Genomic DNA, 23,421 nt, shown 5'->3' with positions numbered 1-23,421 from the left:
TAATCCAAACACCCAGTGGTAATAAAACAACCACAGTGACTGTTCAAACTGCTAGATGTACGGAAAGCTTAAGGCTTTGTAGAATAGTGTATAGGCATAATCTTGTAACAATGACCCCCGTACTCCCAAATTTTTCAACTGTGAAAACCCTTCCTCCTTTATCGCTGATTTTTTTCCCCCGTACCCAATTATACACCATTTTTTTCTTCCGGCCAAAACATTTTCTATTTTCGGGCAGAAACACATAGGGGGCGATACAATTGTTTTGTAGGCGCCCAAACATAATGGGTGCCCACTTGAGCTATTCTATTGTTCCCCACTGTGTGCACCATTAGTACTGAGTTTAGCCGCCCAAACCATATAGTTTTAGCACTTTTCAGCTCGCACCTCAGTAGGCTGCGAGCTGAAATGTGTCCCCCCACCAGCTGCATGCGAGCCCAAAGGTAGCAACAATTGAATTGCTCCATTTGGTGCCATCTAGTGCCTGCCGGGGCAAACAACAATTGAATAAAATACTGGACCTATGTGTCTTTGCGATAAAACGGGACTGTAAGGGTTGGTAATCGGTGGATTTTGTTATGCGTGCCTCAAAATCCCTGACGAGGACAACTGAATATCCCGGTGGCGGGCGGGGTGGCGGTGTCAATTAACCGCATTAAATTACCCCGGCTAACCGAATATCCCCCACAGTGTTTTTTCTAGTCAATCTATCAGCTGAATACTGGTTCATCCCGCCAAATAGCAACCTCCATGGTGCGTTGGGAATGAGTTTCTGTTACTATGACACACACACACACACACACACACACACACACACACACACACACACACACACAGATACGTACTGTTGTTTGTGTTGTTTCTTTGGGGTTGCGACTTCCAGTTTTCCTCGGAGGGCGGCAGTGGTCGGGACTGGTTGGTGGCGATGTTGTTCTCATTGTCAGCTAAAGGAAGAAAACGAGAGAGAGAGATTTGGATCCCGTGAGTAGATACTGAAGGAGAAAAGAAGAAGATCGCAATGACAGCAGCAACACACAAGAATGCCCAGTGAGCCTGTACTGGGTTAGTTAGGACATGTGATGACCACAATAGCTATGACCCTGCACAAGCACACCCGATTAATGAAGATAAAAGCACGCGTGTCTGGGAGGTCCACGGACCGCCCTTTCACAAGCCAGGCCCTCCTCAGCCAACAGGATGGCTTTACTCCTCTCAATCCTGAGTTTTAACCAAGTTAATAAATCAGAATATACCAGATTACAATCAAGGAGCTAATTTGGAACCCGATACAATGCTAGTCCCTAGAAAACCTAAATGACAATATATATATATATATATTTTTTTATTTTACAAGTAAACGACAATGAATTGGCACGTATTCTCACCAGCATGAGACTGCATGTGCTCCAGGAGATTGTTGTAAAACTGGAACTGTATTCCGCATGCCCCACAAGTGTACGGTTCTGTGAGAGAACAATTGGGGGTTTCAAAAAGACTTCTCACAATGCAATCTACTTATATACGGCAAAGAATAGGGGTTTTTTTTGGCGCTACAAGCCCTTTTTGTTTGTAAACATGGTGGGAATGCCCCTTGAAACACCCTTGTTTCTCTAAAAACAAATGTAAAAAAATAAGACTCCAAGATGTCATCTCCTGAAGACCTATAAGTGGGGGGGGAGGGAAGGAGTCAAGCTTGACATGAGCTGTCTCTAGAGAAGTGGTCACATGATGCAGTTGAGCATCATTTACAGTTGGCCGGCCGGGTCGCTATTAAAGACAAATATGGTATCAAACGCTGCACTGCGCAAATTTAAAAACCGAAACAGGTCTTGTACATTTGGAGGAACTTTACTTTTATGAGCAATAAAGTCAATATATAGTTGGATTTGGTCTTTAATAGAAGTTTCCTGTCCGTGACTGATGAGGGGTGTGTAGAGATATACCAGAGGTTATGACTAAGTAGGTCCTGGAATGAGAGAACATTACTTGTGCGCCGCAGCTATGCCACGGTGCGTCCGGTGCCCCATGTCTGTACCATGTGGTCACGTGGATGCAGAGACAGGCAAGCTTTGGTCATTAGCCACCACATTGACCGTCAACTCTAAATGATACCTGACCAATCTCTGTACTGGACCAATGCACCCTATATATAGTTCGGGTAATGCATGCAAGGGGCTCTGCAGGTGGGCTGAGTTTTGCCAACACTCGACAATTTTTAATTAAGCAACTAGTAACAAACATTATCCACAGATCAGAATCCTTAACATACTTCTGCCACAGAGCCGGATAATGTTTTCTTTATGCTATCTACAACCAGCGCGTGGCACACCCACATTATACACTAAAACACACCCCGCTCCTCTGCTCTCACCCCTGTTAGTATACTTCTATTCCTAAGCCTCCTCGCGCTCAACTCCCTGCCCGTCTCCTCCGAGTCTCTGCCCCCACTCAGGGACTGCCCTATCAGCACGGAGGCGGGAGACTGAGCGCTTTAACATGGACGTAATCCCACGAAGTGGCTGCCCCATCACTAAACATCATAATACCCATAGAAGTAGCCACTTCTGTTCGTAATGTGATAACAGAACTGGTAGAGTGACGGCGCAGTGGTTAGCATTACTCACTCAACTCACTGAGGCCTAGAGTTCAATTCCCGACACTGCCCATCGGTGTGGAGTTTATACGTACACTCACTTTTGCATGGGTTTCCTCCCATACTCTAAAAAAACAAACTGGAAAGTTGAAATGGCTTCGGGCAAAACGTAACCCTAGTGCGTGTGTGTGCCCATGTGTCTATTGCACAGCCGCTGCGGCTCTGTACAGCTGTGCAAGATTATGCAAAAGCCGCAGGAGGCATCTTCAATGACAGGGCGCCCACCGCCGGCTTCTGTGATCTACTTGCTGTGTCCTAAGGCGCGACATCAGATCACCATCGTGCAGGCATCGGCCATCTGAGTAACCCTAAGTATACCACAACTACCAAGCCAGGGCCACTAAATATGCATTGGAAGACGCCAACACTGGCCCCTTGGGCCGGCGCAACTCCTGTTTTCTGCACCACCTCCCCCAAAATGTACACAACTCGTCAATCAAGCTTCGGCGCCAAGGGCACTGTGACCGTTGCTGTGGTACAAGCGCCGCATACATCACCTGTCATCGCAACACATCAAAATACCAACCACAAGTGAATCAGCCCCAAAGAGTGTAAGCTCCACGGCGGCAGGGACTGATGTGACTGATACACTCTCTGTAATGTGTGTGTGTGTGTGTGTGTGTGTGTGTGTGTGTGTGTACATGTGATAGGGAATCTAGAGTGTAAGCTCCACGAATATCATTCCACGGGGCGCCCCAGCCCTCGGTTACTCTCTTTGTGATGTTGGCTTCCCAGAGGATAAGCCTGCAACATCACTAAGCAACAAGCCCTTGCACACTGTAATTACCATAAATGATAAGGTGCTCGGGGCAAGGATTCATACTGTAGTGCCAAGCTGTAAGCTCCCGAATTAATCACCATTACAAAGCTCAACTGTACACAGACACCGCTGACATAACGTTGCTCGGGCCAGGGACAGCCAACATGACGACTGTAAGCTCTTTAGGCAAGTCACTGCTACTATGTTAGACTGAATGCCCCTGGAAGACAATGTCTCCCAATAATGCAGAAATCAGTCACCTTAGCAATAAGGAAACAGCTGTAAGACAAATCCTCCGATGGAGTGCAAGCTCCTTTTACAACAGGTACCATGCAGCATTCAGGCAGCTTTCAATACAGAAACGTACACGCTGACGCTTAAAGGTGACGTGCATCGAGGATAAGGAGGGGCAGCAGCACTGGGGTGCATGTGCCGGTGGTATTTAGGCAAGATGTACAGATGGAGTAGAGGTTATTGCAGCTGGGGCACATGTGCCGGTGGTATCTAGGCAGCATGTACAGGTGGAGTGGAGGTTACTGCAGCGCATCAAGCATAAGGAGGGGAAGCAGCACTAGGCTGCATGTGTCGGTGGTATTTAGGAAGGATGTACAGATGGAGTAGAGGTTATTGCAGCTGGGGCGCACGTGCTGGTGGTATCTAGGCAGGATGTACAGATGGAGCAGAGGTTATTGCAGCACATCAAGGATAAGGAGGGGCAGCAGCACTGGGGCACATGTGCCGGTAGTATCTAGGCAGGATGTACAGATGGAGCAGAGGTTATTGCAGCGCATCAAGGATAAGGAGGGACAGCAGCACTGGGGCGCATGTGCCGGTGGTATCTAGGCAGGATGTACAGATGGAGCAGAGGTTATTGCAGCGCATCAAGGATAAGGAGGGACAGCAGCACTGGGGCGCATGTGCCGGTGGTATCTAGGCAGGATGTACAGATGGAGTAGAGGTTATTGCAGCGCATCAAGGATAAGGAGGGGCAGCAGCACTGGGGCGCATGTGCCGGTGGTATTTAGGCAGGATGTACAGATGGAGCAGAGGTTATTGCAGCGCATCAAGGATAAGGAGGGGCAGCAGCACTGGGGCGCATGTGCCGGTGGTATCTAGGCAGGATGTGCAGATGGAGTAGAGGTTATTGCAGCGCATCAAGGATAAGGAGGGGCAGCAGCACTGGGGCGCATGTGCCGGTGGTATCTAGGCAGGATGTACAGATGGAGCAGAGGTTATTGCAGCGCATCAAGGATAAGGAGGGACAGCAGCACTGGGGCGCATGTGCCGGTGGTATCTAGGCAGGATGTACAGATGGAGTAGAGGTTATTGCAGCGCATCAAGGATAAGGAGGGGCAGCAGCACTGGGGCGCATGTGCCGGTGGTATTTAGGCAGGATGTACAGATGGAGCAGAGGTTATTGCAGCGCATCAAGGATAAGGAGGGGCAGCAGCACTGGGGCGCATGTGCCGGTGGTATCTAGGCAGGATGTGCAGATGGAGTAGAGGTTATTGCAGCGCATCAAGGATAAGGAGGGGCAGCAGCACTGGGGCGCATGTGCCGGTGGTATCTAGGCAGGATGTGCAGATGGAGCAGAGGTTATTGCAGCGCATCAAGGATAAGGAGGGGCAGCAGCACTGGGGCGCATGTGCCGGTGGTATCTAGGCAGGATGTGCAGATGGAGTAGAGGTTATTGCAGCGCATCAAGGATAAGGAGGGGCAGCAGCACTGGGGCGCATGTGCCGGTGGTATCTAGGCAGGATGTGCAGATGGAGTAGAGGTTATTGCAGTGTTAAAAGCCAAATGGTGAGTCCTAGAAATAGCCCGGGGTACTTGGGAGCTCTAGTGTACCGATCACCACAACATCTGGTACTCACATCTGCAACCATGGAACATTTCTTGTACAAATGAGAACACTTTTAAATAAGATTTTACTCACCGGTAAATCTATTTCTCGTAGTCCGTAGTGGATGCTGGGGACTCCGTAAGGACCATGGGGAATAGCGGCTCCGCAGGAGACTGGGCACAGCTAAGAAAGATTTAGGACTACCTGGTGTGCACTGGCTCCTCCCACTATGACCCTCCTCCAAGCCTCAGTTAGGATACTGTGCCCGGAAGAGCTGACACAATAAGGAAGGATTTTGAATCCCGGGTAAGACTCATACCAGCCACACCAATCACACCATATAACTCGTGATACTATACCCAGTTAACAGTATGAAATATAACTGAGCCTCTCAACAGATGGCTCAACAATAACCCTTTAGTTAACAATAACTATATACAAGTATTGCAGACAATCCGCACTTGGGACGGGCGCCCAGTATCCACTACGGACTACGAGAAATAGAATTGCCGGTGAGTAAATTCTTATTTTCTCTGACGTCCTAGTGGATGCTGGGAACTCCGTAAGGACCATGGGGATTATACCAAAGCTCCCAAACGAGCGGGAGAGTGCGGATGACTCTGCAGCACCGAATGAGAGAACTCCAGGTCCTCCTCAGCCAGGGTATCAAATTTGTAGAATTTTGCAAACATGTTTGCCCCTGACCAAGTAGCTGCTCGGCAAAGTTGTAAAGCCGAGACCCCTCGGGCAGCCGCCCAAGATGAGCCCACTTTCCTCCTGGAATGGGCTTTTACAGATTTAGGCTGCGGCAGGCCAGCCACAGAATGCGCAAGCTGAATTGTGCTACAAATCCAGCGAGCAATAGTCTGCTTTGAAGCAGGAGCACCCATCTTGTTTGGTGCATACAGGATAAATAGCGAGTCAGTCTTCCTGACTCCAGCCGTCCTGGAAACATAAATTTTCAAGGCCCTGACTACGTCCAGTAACTTGGAGTCCTCCAAGTCCCTAGTAGCCGCAGGCACCACGATAGGTTGGTTCAAGTGAAAAGCTGATACCACCTTAGGAAGAAACTGGGGACGAGTCCTCAATTCTGCCCTATCCATATGGAAAATCAAATAGGGGCTTTTACATGACAAAGCCGCCAATTCTGACACAAGCCTTGCCGAAGCCAAGGCCAAAAGCATGACCACTTTCCACGTGAGATATTTTAAATCCACGGTTTTGAGTGGCTCAAACCAATGTGACTTTAGGAAACCCAACACCACGTTGAGGTCCCACGGTGCCACTGGAGGCACAAAAGGAGGCTGAATATGCAGCACTCCCTTAACAAATGTCTGAACTTCAGGCAGTGAAGCCAGTTATTTTTGTAAGAAAATCGACAGAGCCGAAATCTGGACCTTAATGGAACCCAGTTTTAGGCCCATAGTCACCCCTGACTGTAGGAAGTGCAGAAATCGACCTAGCTGGAATTCCTCCGTTGGGGCCTTCCTGGCCTCACACCACGCAACATATTTTCGCCATATGCTGTGATAATGTTGTACGGTTACATCTTTTCTAGCTTTAATAAGCGTAGGAATGACTTCCTCCGGAATACCCTTTTCTTTTAGGATCCGGTGTTCAACCGCCATGCCGTTAAACGCAGCCGCGGTAAGTCTTGGAACAGACAGGGCCCCTGCAACAGCAGGTCCTGTCTGAGCGGCAGAGGCAATGGGTCCTCTGAGATTAATTCTTGAAGTTCCGGGTACCAAGACCTTCTTGGCCAATCTGGAACAATGAGAATAGTTCTTACTCCTCTTTTCTTTATTATCCTCAGTACCTTGGGTATGAGAGGAAGAGGAGGGAACACATAAACCGACTGGTACACCCACGGTGTCACTACAGCGTCCACAGCTATCGCCTGAGGGTCTCTTGACCTGGCGCAATATTTTTCTAGCTTTTTGTTTAAGCGGGACGCCATCATGTCCACCTGTGGCTTTTCCCAACGGTTTACAATCAGTTGGAAGACTTCTGGATGAAGTCCCCACTCTCCCGGGTGGAGGTCGTGCCTGCTGAGGAAGTCTGCTTCCCAGTTGTCCACTCCCGGAATGAACACTGCTGACAGTGCTAACACGTGATTTTCCGCCCATCGGAGAATCCTTGTGGCTTCTGCCATCGCCGTCCTGCTTCTTGTGCCGCCCTGTCGATTTACATGGGCGACTGCCGTGATGTTGTCTGACTGGATCAGAACCGGCTGGTTTTGAAGCAGGGGCTTTGCTTGACTTAGGGCATTGTAAATGGCCCTCAGTTCCAGAACATTTATGTGTAGGGAAGTCTCCTGACTTGACCAAAGTCCTTGGAAGTTTCTTCCCCGTGTGACTGCACCCCAGTCCCGAAGGCTGGCATCCGTGGTCACCAGGACCCAGTCCTGTATTCCGAATCTGCGGCCCTCTCTGAGATGAGCACTCTGCAGCCACCACAGCAGAGACACCCTGGTCCTTGGAGACAGGGTTATCAACCGATGCATTTGAAGATGCGATCCGGACCATTGGTCCAACAGGTCCCACTGAAAGGTTCTGGCATGGAACCTGCCGAATGGAATCGCTTCGTAGGAAGCTACCATCTTTCCCAGGACTCGCGTGCAATGATGCACCGACACCTGTTTTGGTTTCAGGAGGCCTCTCACTAGAGATGACAGCTCCTTGGCTTTCTCCTCTGGGAGAAACACTTTTTTCTGGACTGTGTCCAGAATCATCCCCAGGAACAGTAGACGTGTCGCCGGAACCAGCTGAGACTTTGGAATATTCAGAATCCAACCGTGCTGGTGTAGCACCTCCTGAGATAATGCTACGCCGACCAACAACTGCTCTCTGGACCTCGCCCTTATCAGGAGATCGTCCAAGTATGGGATAATTAAAACACCCTTTTTCCGAAGGAGTATCATCATTTCGGCCATTACCTTGGTAAATACCCTCGGTGCCGTGGACAGGCCGAACGGCAACGTCTGGAATTGGTAATGACAATCCTGTACCACAAATCTGAGGTACTCCTGGTGAGGATGGTAAATGGGGACATGCAGGTAAGCATCCTTGATGTCCAGAGATACCATGTAATCTCCCTCTTCCAGGCTTGCAATAACCGCCCTGAGCGATTCCATCTTGAACTTGAATTTTCTTAAATACGTGTTCAAGGATTTCAAATTTAAAATGGGTCTCACCGAACCGTCCGGTTTCGGTACCACAAACATTGTGGAATAGTAACCCCGTCCTTGTTGAAGTAGGGGCACCTTGACTATCACCTGCTGGGAATACAGCTTGTGAATTGCCTCTAACACAGCCTCCCTTTCTGAAGGAGTCGTTGGTAAGGCAGATTTGAGGAAACGGCGGGGGGGGGGGGGGGGGGGGGGATGTCTTGAATTCCAGCCTGTACCCCTGAGATACCACTTGAAGGATCCAGGGATCTACCTGTGAGCGAGCCCACTGATTGCTGAAGTTTTTGAGACGGCCCCCCACCGTACCTGGCTCCGCCTGCTGAGCCCCAGCGTCATGCGGCGGACTTAGCAGAAGAAGCGGGGGAGGACTTTTGTTCCTGGGAAGTGGCTGTATGCTGCAGCTTTTTTCCCCTACCTCTGCCTCTGGGCAGAAAGGACGCGCCTCTACCCCGTCTGCTCTTTTGGGGGCGAAAGGACTGCACCTGATAATACGGTGCTCTCTTTGGTTGGGAGGGGACATGTGGCAAAAATGCTGACTTCCCAGCTGTTGCTGTGGACACTAAGTCTGAAAGACCATCCCCGAACAACTCCTCACCCTTATAAGGCAAAACTTCCATGTGCCTTTTAGAATCTGCATCACCTGTCCACTGCCGGGTCCATAACCCTCTCCTGGCACAAATGGACAGTGCACTTATCTTTGATGCCAGCCGGCAAATATCCCTCTGTGCATCTCTTATGTAAAAGACAGCGTCTTTAATATGCTCTACGTTTAGCAATATAGTGTCCCTGTCTAGGGTGTCAATGTTTTCTGACAGGGAGTCTGACCATGCAGCTGCAGCACTGCACATCCATGCCGAGGCAATAGCTGGTCTCAGTATAATACCAGTGTGTGTATATATAGCTTTCTGGAGAGCCTCCTGCTTTCTGTCAGCAGGTTCCTTTAGGGCGGCCGTATCCTGGGACGGCAGTGCCACCTTTTTTGATAAGCGCGTAAGTGCTTTATCCACCCTAGGGGGTGTTTCCCAACGTGACCTATCCTCTGGCGGGAAAGGGTACGCCATTAATAATTTTTTTGAAATTACCAATTTTTTATCGGGGGAAGCCCACACTAGTTCACACACTTCATTCAATTCTTCAGAAGGGGGAAAAACTACTGGTAGTTTTTTCTCCCCAAACATAATACCCTTTTTTTGTGGTACCTGGGGTCACCTCAGAAATGTGTAAAACATTTTTCATTGCCTCAATCATATAACGAGTGGCCCTATTGGACATTACATCAGTTTCTTCGTCGTCGACACTGGTATCAGTATCCGTGTCGACATCTGTGTCTGCCATCTGAGGTAGCGGGCGTTTTAGAGCCCCTGATGACTTTTGAGACGTCTGGGCAGGCACGGGCTGAGAAGCCGGCTGCCCCGCATTTGGCATGTCGTCAAATTTTTTATGTAAGGAGTCGACACTTTCGCGTAATTCCTTCCACAAGTCCATCCACTCCGGTGTCTGCCCCGCAGGGGGTGACAACACATTTATAGGCACCTGCTCCTCCTCCACATAAGTCTCCTCATCAAACATGTCGACACAGCCGTACCGACACACCGCACACACACAGGGAATGCTCTGACAGAAGACAGGACCCTACAAAGCCCTTTGGGGAGACAGAGAGAGAGTATGCCAGCACACACCAGAGCGCTATATAAATCAGGGATTAACTAAATTATATCCCCTTATAGCTGCTATATGTATATTGCGCCTAAATTTAGTGCCCCCCCTCTCTTTTTTACCCTTTTCTGTAGTGTAGACTGCAGGGGAGAGCCAGGGAGCTGTCTTCCAGGGGAGCTGTGAGGGAGAAATGGCGCCAGTGTGCTGAGGGAGATAGCTCCGCCCCTTTTTCGGCGGACTTTTCTCCCGCTTTTTTATGGATTCTGGCAGGGGTATTTATCACATATATAGCCTCTGGGGCTATATATTGTGATATATTTGCCAGCCAAGGTGTATTTATTGCTTCACAGGGCGCCCCCCCCCAGCGCCCTGCACCCTCAGTGACCGGAGTGTGAAGTGTGTATGAGGACCAATGGCGCACAGCTGCAGTGCTGTGCGCTACCTTGGTGAAGACTGATGTCTTCTGCCGCCGATTTTCCGGATTCTTCTTGCTTCTGGCTCTGTAAGGGGGCCGGCGGCGCGGCTCCGGGACCGAACACCAATGGCCGGTTCCATGCGGTCGATCCCTCTGGAGCTAATGGTGTCCAGTAGCCTAAGAAGCCCAAGCTACCACCAGTTAGGTAGGTTCGCTTCTTCTCCCCTTAGTCCCTCGCTGCAGTGAGTCTGTAGCCAGCAGATCTCACTGTAAAATAAAAAACCTAAAATATACTTTCTCTCTAGGAGCTCAGGAGAGCCCTAGTGTGCATCCAGCTCAACCGGGCACAGGATTCTAACTGAAGTCTGGAGGAGGGTCATAGTGGGAGGAGCCAGTGCACACCAGGTAGTCCTAAATCTTTCTTAGCTGTGCCCAGTCTCCTGCGGAGCCGCTATTCCCCATGGTCCTTACGGAGTCCCCAGCATCCACTAGGACGTCAGAGAAAATAGAATTATACTGAGAAATGATTAGAGGAGCCTACCTAAAGAACATTTAAGATTTCAAGGTCCGTAGGTAAACAGTAAAAAAAAAAAAAAAAAAAACCAATAACGCTCCAAATGGCAGAGTACCTGAAAAGCCCATCTTTGAGGATTTTTTTTACTTTTGGGTAAAACATGCAAAATAGACCAAAAAGTTGTATACACTATAACAGTGGCCCTCGCCGAAGGGAGCAGACGGAACACTTTGATCTGGGGCTTGTTATGCACCAGGGAGTGACGTCTGAAGCCACAACATTCCATATGCCCCGCCCACTGCACTTCCGCAGGAATATGTTACATGCACATGTAACATATTCTATATGTTGGGACGGGGTTGTGTAATTTTTTTTATTTTAGCATTTACTGCAAAATAAAAAAACAACAGAATAAACCGAATCACCCCACACATGGAATGTTGGAATTGCGCAAGGTGAAGCAATATTATTTGGCTTCTCACCGTTATCTGGCAGGCTGATTCTATCTACTAATTCCAGGTAGTCGGCTAAATAATCAGCAATTGGCAGGTTAATTACAGCTTTGAAAAGCCAGTTTGATGATGACCGATAAGACTTAAATTACAAATAAAATATTCACAAATCCATGAATGCCAAACAGTTTACCCACATACAGTATGCATAGAGTTGCACAATATGTACCCATATCATACAGTAGTATCAGTATTAGGGACCCACATGGTAAAGGTTCACCTTGTCGTGATAGGTGGGCTCGTATTATTTGGCCAAACGTGTACTAAGAACCCTAATTATTACTTCATATTAAATTGTAGAGTTAATTATAATTGTTCTGGTTATTAGTATACTTAGTGCTTGAAGTGTGCACCTGCATTTTCTGTTTTTCCTGCCTGTAACATGCAGCCGCCAACACTCCGCAAAACACGCAATCACTATCGGACACCTGGTCCAACGTCGGAGCTTGTGTGGCCCCCAAACACCCGGATAATGATTTCTACAAAACCGGTAAGTAAAGATGAGGGCGATATTCCAGATTGTTCAGGGAATGTAGTGACTTATGTCGACAATTGCAATGTCAGCAGCAAAAAGGCCAATGCCATAATATTGCATATCATAACGCCGACATGGTTAAAACTTGTCGATACAGCAAAACATCGGCAACAAAAATTTTCGAGTTACTATTAAAATTGGGTGCTGACATTACAGTATGTACGAGTCAACACTGTGAAAATTGTCGACATTCTGTCAGTGTCAACATTCTGAACACTTCGATTTTTTTCTACCTGTTGACGTTATACGGTCTATGTAAGGACTTTGGATGTTGTGATTGTGGACAAAATATATGGAAGACAGTGTACGGTCATTGTGCAACCGCAATGAAGCTAAATAAGACCTGGAAAACCATATATTGGCCCTCATTCCGAGTTGTTCGCTCGTTATTTTTTTCTCGCAACGGAGCGATTAGTCGCTAATGCGCATGCGCAATGTCCGCAGTGCGACTGCGCCAAGTAAATTTGCTATGCAGTTAGGTATTTTACTCACGGCATTACAAGATTTTTTCTTGGTTCTGGTGATCGTAATGTGATTGACAGGAAGTGGGTGTTTCTGGGCGGAAACTGGCCGTTTTATGGGAGTGTGTGAAAAAACGCTACCGTTTCTGGGAAAAACGCGGGAGTGGCTGGAGAAACGGAGGAGTGTCTGGGCGAACGCTGGGTGTGTTTGTGACGTCAAACCAGGAACGACAAGCACTGAACTGTTCGCACTGGCAGAGTAAGTCTCGAGCTACTCAGAAACTGCACAGAGAAGTATTTTCGCAATATTGCGAATCTTTCGTTCGCAATTTTGATAAGCTAAGATTCACTCCCAGTAGGCGGCGGCGTAGCGTGTGCAAAGCTGCTAAAAGCAGCTTGCGAGCGAACAACTCGGAATGACCCCCATTGTCCGATTTAGCCGCCGATGGACAGCTGGTCAGCTTAAGTGATTAAGCACAGGTCTAATTACAAGAAATAAAATAGAACTTGTGTGACAAATCTGCATATACTGGAACATCCGTGCAGGCGAGTTTGCTGGGAATTTGACCAGTGGTTTCCACACGTGGTCCTCAAGGCACCCCCAACAGTCCAGGTTTTAGGGATATCCTTGCTTGTGCACAAATGGTATAATGAAACTAAGGTACTAAATGGAGTCACCTGTGCCAAAGCATGGATATCCTTAAAACCTGGACTACTGGAGTGTCCCAAGGACTGTGTTTGGGAACCTCTGCATTAGACTATAACACTGATTTTGAGTTCTCGGACAGAAAAGTCATTACAATATGGCTGCCTGGAAATAGAACTTGGCCAAGACTATACAATAAGCTGGAATTAATTCCCAGGCTGTATCGGCACCTTACATTAATGTACAGTAAGGCTGTATGGTTACCCTCCTTTCATGAACTGTAATAACCCCCATGTTCTGGTAGAAGTATGGCCACAGCGATCGTGGGACTATACCGCATGATTTTTGGGATGTGAGTGCTACAACAGGACTTCAGACTCATTCCCGCATGTTCTAAGGTCATCCACACCTACCTTAGCCTACTCAAGTTCACCGACCTTCTATATTATACCCCAGATACTGTATCAGATCTATAGGATCTGGCCTCCAACATAAATGCACGACTATCTACATGACATATCCTTCCTTGATAAACACAGTTAATATTTCTTTTTGCAAGGTCAGATAAAACACAGTGTTACAGCAGGTCTATGGGGATACGCAGGGAACACAAGTAACAAGCGTTCGCTCTCCGCCGTTAGACCTACCTTCTGCTTTACAGCTTTTCTCCTCTTTCACAGACTTGTTACTCGTTTCCTCCTTCCTTTTAATTTTTTTCTTCCATCCTTTGCCTTAAACATCAAAACAGAGATAATAAGATGATTATTTGCTATTTGCCCTCCACGTCGGCCAATAAACAAGAAGTAAAGTAACGTCAGTTGCACACGAGAGGACCTCTGCTGGCGTTGCCCCGAGCACTTCTCGGTGCACCGGGTCCCCGATCTCGAGCATTTGTTTTGCTTGAACGTGCGTCTTAATGGCCATGCGATGCGACAACCCCGCTTCATGAGACTGCACTGATTAATAGGACACTTGTATATCTCTGTGCGACTAAGAATGAATATGTACATAAAGTACAATGGAACGTGTCGCAAAAAAAAAGGGCCCGCTGCATTGTAGCACTTCGTATGCAGATTCAGACTCAGTCGCACACAGATATACAAATGTTGCAGACCAAATAAACCAGTGCAGTCTTGTGACGCGGCTTTGTGGCATCTCATTGCTATTAAGACGCACAATCAAGTGAAAAAGACGCTAGACCGCTACACCGCGAGGCCAGAAACACGTTACTTACTGAACATTGCCGAACAAGTCATTCAGAGTCGGCGATCCAATTAATTCCGAAGGTGTTGGATGGGACTGAGGCCAGGGAAAGTTCTTACACCCCAAACTTGGTAAACCACTATTTGATGGCTCTCTCTTTGTGTTTTGGGAAGAAAGGGGGGGCAGGGGCATTGCCATGCAGTAGAGAGGGACGGACGGACGTTGAACCTACACTGGAACTAAGGTGTCCAGGCCTAACCATGAAATACAGCCCTAGACCGTTAGCCCTCCTCCACCAAACTCTACATATTCAGTCTTCTCCTGGCATCTGCCAAACCCGGACGTCAGACTTACCATATGGCTGATATGGATTATGTTGCAAGGTAGACTGTAAAAAAAAGATTGACAGGCACAACAGGTTGACAGGGTCAAAAGATTGACACAAAAAAAGGTCGGCACAGGTTGTTTTTTTGTAGTTTTTCAGTTTCATGATATGTGACCACGGTTAAAGCCAATGTAGACCCCCAAAAACTTTTGTCGACCATTGTCATATTGACCTTTGAACCTGTGACCTTTTGTACCTATTAACCTTAAACACGTTCTTTTACCTGTCGACCTTTTGACCATGTCAACCATATGGTGTCGACCTACTGACTGGCTATCTAGAGAGCGTAGATCACGGATACCATCGGGATTCATCCTTCCATCCTATACCCGGCATGGTGAGCGGAGGCTTGTGTGCTGCTGCTCGGTCGCGGACACCCAATCCGTGAAGCTCCTTAAGTAACAGTTTCTGTGCTGACGTTGCTTCCAAGGGCAGCATGTAACTTGGTGGTAAGCATTGCAATCGAGGACAGATTACTTTTATGTGCGTCACGCTTGGTGGTCTCATTCTGTGAGCTTGTGTGGCTGCCACTTCACGGCTAGGCTGGTGTTTAATCCACTGCAAAATAACCATGCTTATCGGAGGCTACGGCCGTTACAGCGGGCTTGTTGGAAAGGTGGCATGCTATGGCAGTGCCAAGCTAAACAGTAACTGCTGCTAATGTGTTACGGTGGAGACTGCACGGCTGTATGCTGAAGTTATTCCATCTGGCTGACAAGGACAATCAAAATATATAAGGTTCTACCATTTCACCGGGGTTTACTGTGTTTGTACCAAGGAGATTCCCTGAAACCGGCTGACAATAACCCTGTCCTAGCTTGGATCGCGGAGCTTTCTCTATTGGCTGATAACTGCGCTGTCACAATATACTGGGTACGCTAATACAACCGCAGTTGCCATTTTTGGATGTGCAAAAATATGCTAATATTACAGCCGCTGGGATTTGTATAGAGACGTCCCACCTGAGGCCTCGTAGCTGCCGGCAACGGCGTACATATTATCGACGCAGATCCGGGGAGACGCCGACTCTCTGAATGCGTCTACGGTCACTATGGCAGCCGCAAGTGAGACGCCGCAGACGCGATTCCAGCAGACAGGATTGCAATTGGTGACTGATACATGCCCTGAAAATAGTCCCACCTTCTTGCCGCCATGCCCCGTTATCTTTCACAAAACAGTCGCTCCCTGCCAATCACTTGTGAAACAATCCTCACTGCGACCGGAATCACAAATCAATGTGCGCACTGCGGCAGTGAGGGATGTGCAGTTTAGATACTTCTCTCTTTGTAACTTTCTTCAATGTTAGGTTTTACGGCCATTTTTGTCACCATTCGCAGGTCTGTAAGATTATTATTTATCCTCAAACAGCTGACAGTAAAGCATTATTATCCTATCCTGTAACCACTATTATACGAAGCTGTGACCACCCCCAATCCGTCCGGCTGAGCGTGCCCTTGTCCTGCGCATGGCGTCCACACCGTATCCATGGCGATCTCCAGAGCTTAAATACAACTTGACTTTAGCTGCTATAAAGGCGTTACTGTGACTCCTGATATACCTCACCATAGTAACTACCTCTCTATTATACAACGGCCTATGCTCAACCATTCTAAAGCCCTGCAACATATAAGCTGTATGAGGACAATACAGGACAAAGTCACACTGGCGCGTTTTACTGATCTAGGGAACGGATAAGAAAACACAACGTGTGAGGCCCTTGTAATACATGTTACACGTAAGTAGGAGCACACGGATCACTGTACTGTAGAAAGCAGGAGGAGCGAGAAACAAACCTTGTATGAGGGGGAACGGGCCCGAAATCATTGGACTGGTGGATTCTGAAATGACAAATATTAAAGTTGCTCTTAGTGTAACGTCATCATAAACTCCATATTATTACATGCAAATGAGAAAGAACCATCATATGCAAGTACCGGCCAATAGGAAACAGAATGAATGTACATTTCATAGGAGCTTGCACTCTAACTCGATGTATTCCTATGCTATAAAATACATTTTCCACGAGTAAAGCAGGAATACCGGAGGGGCACATAGCGTCCAATTAAGTGTACTGTGGGTCTAATTCAGAGATATATGCAAATATCTCATATTTACAATGCCTATTCCACACTATCATAGGGCCTATGCTGTTCTATCCTCTGCTGGTATAGCACCACCCAGTGGTGGATCTCGGTATGCTCCTCCCAATGTCACCATGTTAGGACTGAATTCGCATTTCAGCACCACTCACCTTTCTGCCAACTGGCCAGGCTCCCTCCGCCGCCTCCCACCAGGTCAGACATCCCTGCGGGTGTCCGACTGGAACCAGCTGCAAGGAGGACACAAACACGAGTTAGGATCCTGCCATACGACGGCTCTGAAAAAGATCAATTCCGTCATCTGACGCAACTCTGGAGAGACACATTTTAGCGCTGCCCATATATTAGGACGGCTTGAGCCACAGCGAAGTACCGGGACCCTTCCATCTTCCAGGTGTATTATTTTGGCAAAGGAACGATGGATATTTTGCAGAAATCGTTCCTGACCATCCCACAGATCAATACAACTAGCACCCTGTGAGTTACTGAGGCCTTCCATCTACAATGTACTCACCGCTGGAATGCTGGGAGTTACTGTTGGTTTCCTCATAGTTATTGGACTGTTTGGCCTCCACGTCTTGGCTGAAAGCGCTTTCTAGCGAGAAAACAGAAGCAAAAAGACGGTCATTGAACCCTTTCATGGGCAATGCCAGGATGGTGTCACATACGTTCATTTATAAGGGCTCAACCCTATTAGGTGTGAAGGGGGCGAGCTGGCGCTACGACGACGTGTAGCCATCAGCAATGACACAGCAGATCCACACCCTTCCCTCGCAGATTGCTTAACGCAACACTACGGGGCTGTGAACAAAAAAAATCACAGAGTCCCTGCAAGTGCGCCATACAGCCGCAATTACCAGCGCTAAGAGACGATTTGTGGATAATAGGATCTGTTAATCGTCAGAAAGACATTACGTCAATGAGGCACTGTGTTGTCAATGCCTCAAAGGTCACTGGCTCCTGGTGATTGGAGACCGGCTGCCTTCTCCGTGCCTCAAAGACGCTACGGGATGAATCGGCCACCAAATCAGTAACGTGTAACCTTCATCAAATCATTCAGCTGTGTGTAGGTGACAGGTGCACATAGAAAATAAGATTTTACTTACCGATAAATCTATTTCTCGTAGTCCGTAGTGGATGCTGGGGACTCCGTCAGGACCATGGGGATTAGCGGCTCCGCAGGAGACAGGGCACAAAAATAAAGCTTTAGGATCAGGTGGTGTGCACTGGCTCCTCCCCCCATGACCCTCCTCCAAGCCTCAGTTAGGATACTGTGCCCGGACGAGCGTACACAATAAGGAAGGATATTGAATCCCGGGTAAGACTCATACCAGCCACACCAATCACACCGTATAACTCGTGATCTGAACCCAGTTAACAGTATGACAAACGTAGGAGCCTCTGAACAGACGGCTCACAACAAGAACAACCCGATTTTTTTGTAACAATAACTATGTACAAGTATTGCAGACAATCCGCACTTGGGATGGGCGCCCAGCATCCACTACGGACTACGAGAAATAGATTTATCGGTAAGTAAAATCTTATTTTCTCTAACGTCCTAGTGGATGCTGGGGACTCCGTCAGGACCATGGGGATTATACCAAAGCTCCCAAACGGGCGGGAGAGTGCGGATGACTCTGCAGCACCGAATGAGAGAACTCCAGGTCCTCCTCAGCCAGGGTATCAAATTTGTAGAATTTTACAAACGTGTTCTCCCCCGACCACGTAGCTGCTCGGCAGAGTTGTAATGCCGAGACCCCTCGGGCAGCCGCCCAGGATGAGCCCACCTTCCTTGTGGAATGGGCCTTGACAGATTTAGGTTGTGGCAAGCCTGCCACAGAATGTGCAAGTTGAATTGTGCTACAAATCCAATGAGCAATCGTCTGCTTAGAAGCAGGAGCACCCAGCTTGTTGGGTGCATACAGTACAAACAGCGAGTCAGATTTTCTGACTCCAGCCGTCCTTGAAATATATATTTTCAATGCCCTGACAACGTCCAGCAACTTGGAATCCTCCAAATCGCTAGTAGCCGCAGGCACCACAATAGGCTGGTTCAGGTGAAACGCTGACACCACCTTAGGCAGAAACTGAGGACGCGTCCGCAGTTCTGCCCTGTCCGAATGGAAAATCAGATATGGGCTTTTATACGATAAAGCCGCCAATTCTGACACTCTCCTGGCTGAAGCCAGGGCCAGTAGCATGGTTACCTTCCATGTAAGATATTTCAAATCCGCCGATTTGAGTGGCTCAAACCAATGGGATTTGAGAAAATCCAGAACTACATTAAGGTCCCACGGAGCCACTGGGGGCACAACCGGGGGCTGTATATGTAGTACTCCTTTTACAAAAGTCTGGACTTCAGGAACTGAAGCCAATTCTTTCTGGAAGAAAATCGACAGGGCCGAAATTTGAACCTTAATGGACCCCAACTTGAGGCCCATAGACAATCCTGTTTGCAGGAAATGTAGGAATCGACCCAATTGAAATTCCTCCGTGGGGGCCTTCCTGGCCTCGCACCACGCAACATATTTTCTCCAAATGCGGTGATAATGTTGTGCAGTCACCTCCTTCCTGGCTTTAACCAGTGTAGGAATGACCTCTTCCGGAATGCCTTTTTCCCTTAGAATTCGGCGTTCAACCGCCACGCCGTCAAACGCAGCCGCGGTAAGTCTTGGAATAGACACGGTCCCTGCTGAATCAGGTCCCGTCTTAGAGGTAGAGGCCACGGATTTTCCGTGAGCATCTCCTGAAGTTCCGGGTACCAAGTTCTTCTTGGCCAATCCGGAGCCACGAGTATCGTTCTTACTCCCCTTTGCCGTATAATTCTCAGTACTTTGGGTATGAGAGGCAGAGGAGGAAACACATACACTGACTGGAACACCCACGGTGTTACCAGAGCGTCCACAGCTATTGCCTGAGGGTCTCTTGACCTGGCGCAATACCTGTCCAGTTTTTTGTTGAAGCGAGACGCCATCATATCCACCTTTGGTTTTTCCCAACGGTTCACAATCATGTGGAAGACTTCTGGATGAAGTCCCCACTCTCCCGGGTGTAGATCGTGTCTGCTGAGGAAGTCTGCTTCCCAGTTGTCCACTCCCGGAATGAACACTGCTGACAGTGCTATCACATGATCTTCCGCCCAGCGAAGAATCCTTGCAGCTTCTGCCATTGCTCTCCTGCTTCTTGTGCCGCCCTGTCTGTTTACGTGGGCGACTGCCGTGATGTTGTCCGACTGGATCAACACCGGCTGACCCTGAAGCAGGGGTTTTGCCAGGCTTAGAGCATTGTAAATCGCTCTTAGCTCCAGTATATTTATGTGAAGAGACATCTCCAGGCTTGACCATACTCCCTGGAAGTTTCTTCCCTGTGTGACCGCTCCCCAGCCTCTCAGACTGGCATCCGTGGTCACCAGGACCCAGTCCTGTATGCCGAATCTGCGGCCTTCTAACAGATGAGCACTCTGCAACCACCACAGAAGAGACACCCTTGTCCGTGGCGATAAGGTTATCCGCTGATGCATCTGCAGATGCGACCCGGACCATTTGTCCAGCAGATCCCACTGAAAAGTTCGTGCGTGGAATCTGCCGAATGGGATTGCTTCGTAAGAAGCCACCATCTTTCCCAGGACTCTTGTGCATTGATGCACAGACACTTTTCCTGGTTTTAGGAGGTTCCTGACAAGTTCGGATAACTCCTTGGCTTTCTCCTCCGGAAGAAACACCTTTTTCTGAACCGTGTCCAGAATCATTCCCAGGAACAGCAGACGTGTTGTCGGGGTCAACTGAGATTTTGGAAAATTCAGAATCCACCCGTGTTGTTGCAGCACTACTTGGGTTAGTGCTACTCCGTCCTCCAGCTGTTCTCTGGACCTTGCCCTTATCAGGAGATCGTCCAAGTAAGGGATAATTAATACGCCTCTTTTTCGCAGAAGAATCATCATTTCGGCCATTACCTTGGTAAAGACCCGAGGTGCCGTGGACAATCCAAACGGCAGCGTCTGAAACTGATAATGACAGTTTTGCACCACGAACCTGAGGTACCCTTGATGTGAAGGGCAAATTGGGACATGCAGGTAAGCATCTTTTATGTCCAGGGACACTATAAAGTCCCCTTCTTCCAGATTCGCTATCACTGCTCTGAGTGATTCCATCTTGAACTTGAATTTTTGTATGTACAGGTTCAAAGATTTCAGATTTAGAATAGGTCTTACCGAGCCGTCCGGCTTCGGTACCACAAATAGCGTGGAGTAATACCCCTTTCCCTGTTGTAGGAGGGGTACCTTGACTATCACCTGCTGAGAAAACAGCTTGTGAATGGCTTCCAATACCGTCGCCCTGTCTGAGGGAGACGTTGGCAAAGCCGACTTTAGGAACCGGCGAGGGGGAGACTTCTCGAATTCCAACCTGTAACCCTGAGATACTACCTGCAGGATCCAGGGGTCCACCTGTGAGCAAGCCCACTGCGCGCTGAAATTCTTGAGTCGACCCCCCACCGTTCCTGAGTCCGCTTGTAAAGCCCCAGCGTCATGCTGAGGGCTTTGCAGAACCCGCGGAGGGCTTCTGTTCCTGGGAAGGAGCTGCTTGCTGCCCTCTCTTACCCTTTCCTCTGCCTCGGGGCAGATATGACTGTCCTTTTGCCCGCTTGTTCTTATAGGACCGAAAGGACTGCGGCTGAAAAGACGGTGTCTTTTTCTGTTGGGAGGGGGTCTGAGGTAAAAAGGTGGATTTCCCGGCAGTTGCCGTGGCCACCAAATCCGATAGACCGACGCCAAATAATTCCTCCCCTTTATACGGCAATACTTCCATATGCCGTTTGGAATCCGCATCACCTGACCACTGTCGTGTCCATAAACTTCTTCTGGCAGATATGGACATCGCACTTACTCTCGATGCCAGAGTGCAAATATCCCTCTGAGCATCTCGCATATAAAGAAAAGCATCCTTTAATTGCTCTAAAGTCTGTAAAATACTGTCCCTATCCAGGGTATCAATATTTTCAGTCAGGGAATCCGACCAGACCACTCCAGCACTGCACATCCAGGCTGAGGCGATGGCTGGTCGCAGTATAACACCAGTATGTGTGTATATACTTTTTAGAGTAGTTTCCAGCCTCCTATCAGCTGGATCCTTGAGGGCGGCCGTATCAGGAGACGGTAACGCCACTTGTTTTGATAAGCGTGTGAGCGCCTTATCCACCTTAGGGGGTGTTTCCCAGCGCGCCCTAACCTCTGGCGGGAAAGGGTATAATGCCAATAACTTTTTTGAAATTAGCCCTTTTCTATCTGGGTTAACCCACGCTTCATCACATACATCATTCAATTCCTCTGATTCAGGAAAAACTACAGGTAGTTTTTTCACCCCCCACATAATACCCCTTTTTGTGGTACTTGTAGTATCAGAGATATGCAAAGCCTCCTTCATTGCCGTGATCATATAACGTGTGGCCCTACTGGAAAATACGTTTGTTTCTTCACCGTCGACACTAGATTCAGTGTCCGTGTCTGGGTCTGTGTCGACCGACTGAGGTAAAGGGCGTTTTACAGCCCCTGACGGTGTCTGAGACGCCTGGGCAGGTACCAACTGGTTTGACGGCCGTCTCATGTCGTCAACTGATTTTTGTAATGTGCTGACATTATCACGTAATTCCATAAACAAAGCCATCCATTCCGGTGTCGACTCCCTAGGGGGTGACATCACCATTATCGGCAATTGCTCTGCCTCCACACCAACATCGTCCTCATACATGTCGACACACACGTACCGACACACAGCAGACACACAGGGAATGCTCTATTGAAGACAGGACCCCACTAGCCCTTTGGGGAGACAGAGGGAGAGTTTGCCAGCACACACCCAAGCGCTATAATATATATGGGAACAACCCTATATAAGTGTTGTATCCTTATAGCAGCTTAAATATAGTAATATCGCCAAAAAAGTGCCCCCCCTCTCTGTTTTACCCTGTTTCTGTAGTGCAGTGCAGGGGAGAGTCCTGGGAGCCTTCCTCACAGCGGAGCTGAGCAGGAAAATGGCGCTGTGTGCTGAGGAGAATAAGCCCCGCCCCCTATTTCGGCGGGCTCTTCTCCGGAGACTGTGAGATCTTGGCAGGGGTTAAATACATCCATATAGCCTCAAGGGCTATATGTGATGTATTTTTAGCCATAAAAAAGGTATTATACATTGCTGCCCAGGGCGCCCCCCCAACGCCCTGCACCCTCCGTGACCGCTGTGTGAAGTGTGCTGACAACAATGGCGCACAGCTGCAGTGCTGTGCGCTACCTCAGGAAGACTGAAAAGTCTTCTGCCGCCTGCTTCTGGACCTCTTCCAACTTCGGCATCTGCAAGGGGGGTCGGCGGCGCGGCTCCGGGACGAACCCCAGGGTGAGACCTGTGTTCCGACTCCCTCTGGAGCTAATGGTGTCCAGTAGCCTAAGAAGCCAATCCATCCTGCACGCAGGTGAGTTCACTTCTCTCCCCTAAGTCCCTCGTAGCAGTGAGCCTGTTGCCAGCAGGACTCACTGAAAATAAAAAACCTAAAAAACTTTTTCTA

General features: G+C 48.5%; 1 protein-coding gene across 4 annotated transcripts in view; it reads right to left on the bottom strand.

Annotated features, from left to right (window-relative positions):
* ZNF618 (zinc finger protein 618) overlaps positions 1-23,421 on the bottom strand; it is a 69,158-nt gene that overhangs the window by 3,171 nt on the left and 42,566 nt on the right. For 3 of the 4 annotated variants that reach the window (XM_063936136.1, XM_063936134.1, XM_063936133.1), the window contains 6 exons: positions 17,384-17,464; positions 17,022-17,099; positions 16,564-16,608; positions 13,830-13,913; positions 1,386-1,463; positions 846-944 (listed from right to left, as the gene is read on the bottom strand). In XM_063936136.1, coding sequence (XP_063792206.1) covers positions 846-944; positions 1,386-1,463; positions 13,830-13,913; positions 16,564-16,608; positions 17,022-17,099; positions 17,384-17,464 — 465 coding nt within the window. The remainder of the gene's footprint in view (positions 1-845; positions 945-1,385; positions 1,464-13,829; positions 13,914-16,563; positions 16,609-17,021; positions 17,100-17,383; positions 17,465-23,421) is intronic. The other variant, XM_063936135.1, reaches the window with a different exon arrangement.

This window comes from Pseudophryne corroboree, chromosome 8, assembly GCF_028390025.1.
Source record: "Pseudophryne corroboree isolate aPseCor3 chromosome 8, aPseCor3.hap2, whole genome shotgun sequence".
NCBI classification, from domain to species: domain Eukaryota; kingdom Metazoa; phylum Chordata; class Amphibia; order Anura; family Myobatrachidae; genus Pseudophryne; species Pseudophryne corroboree.
Note: the sequence above shows the minus strand (reverse complement) of the source record. Positions and strands in the feature narration are given on the sequence as shown.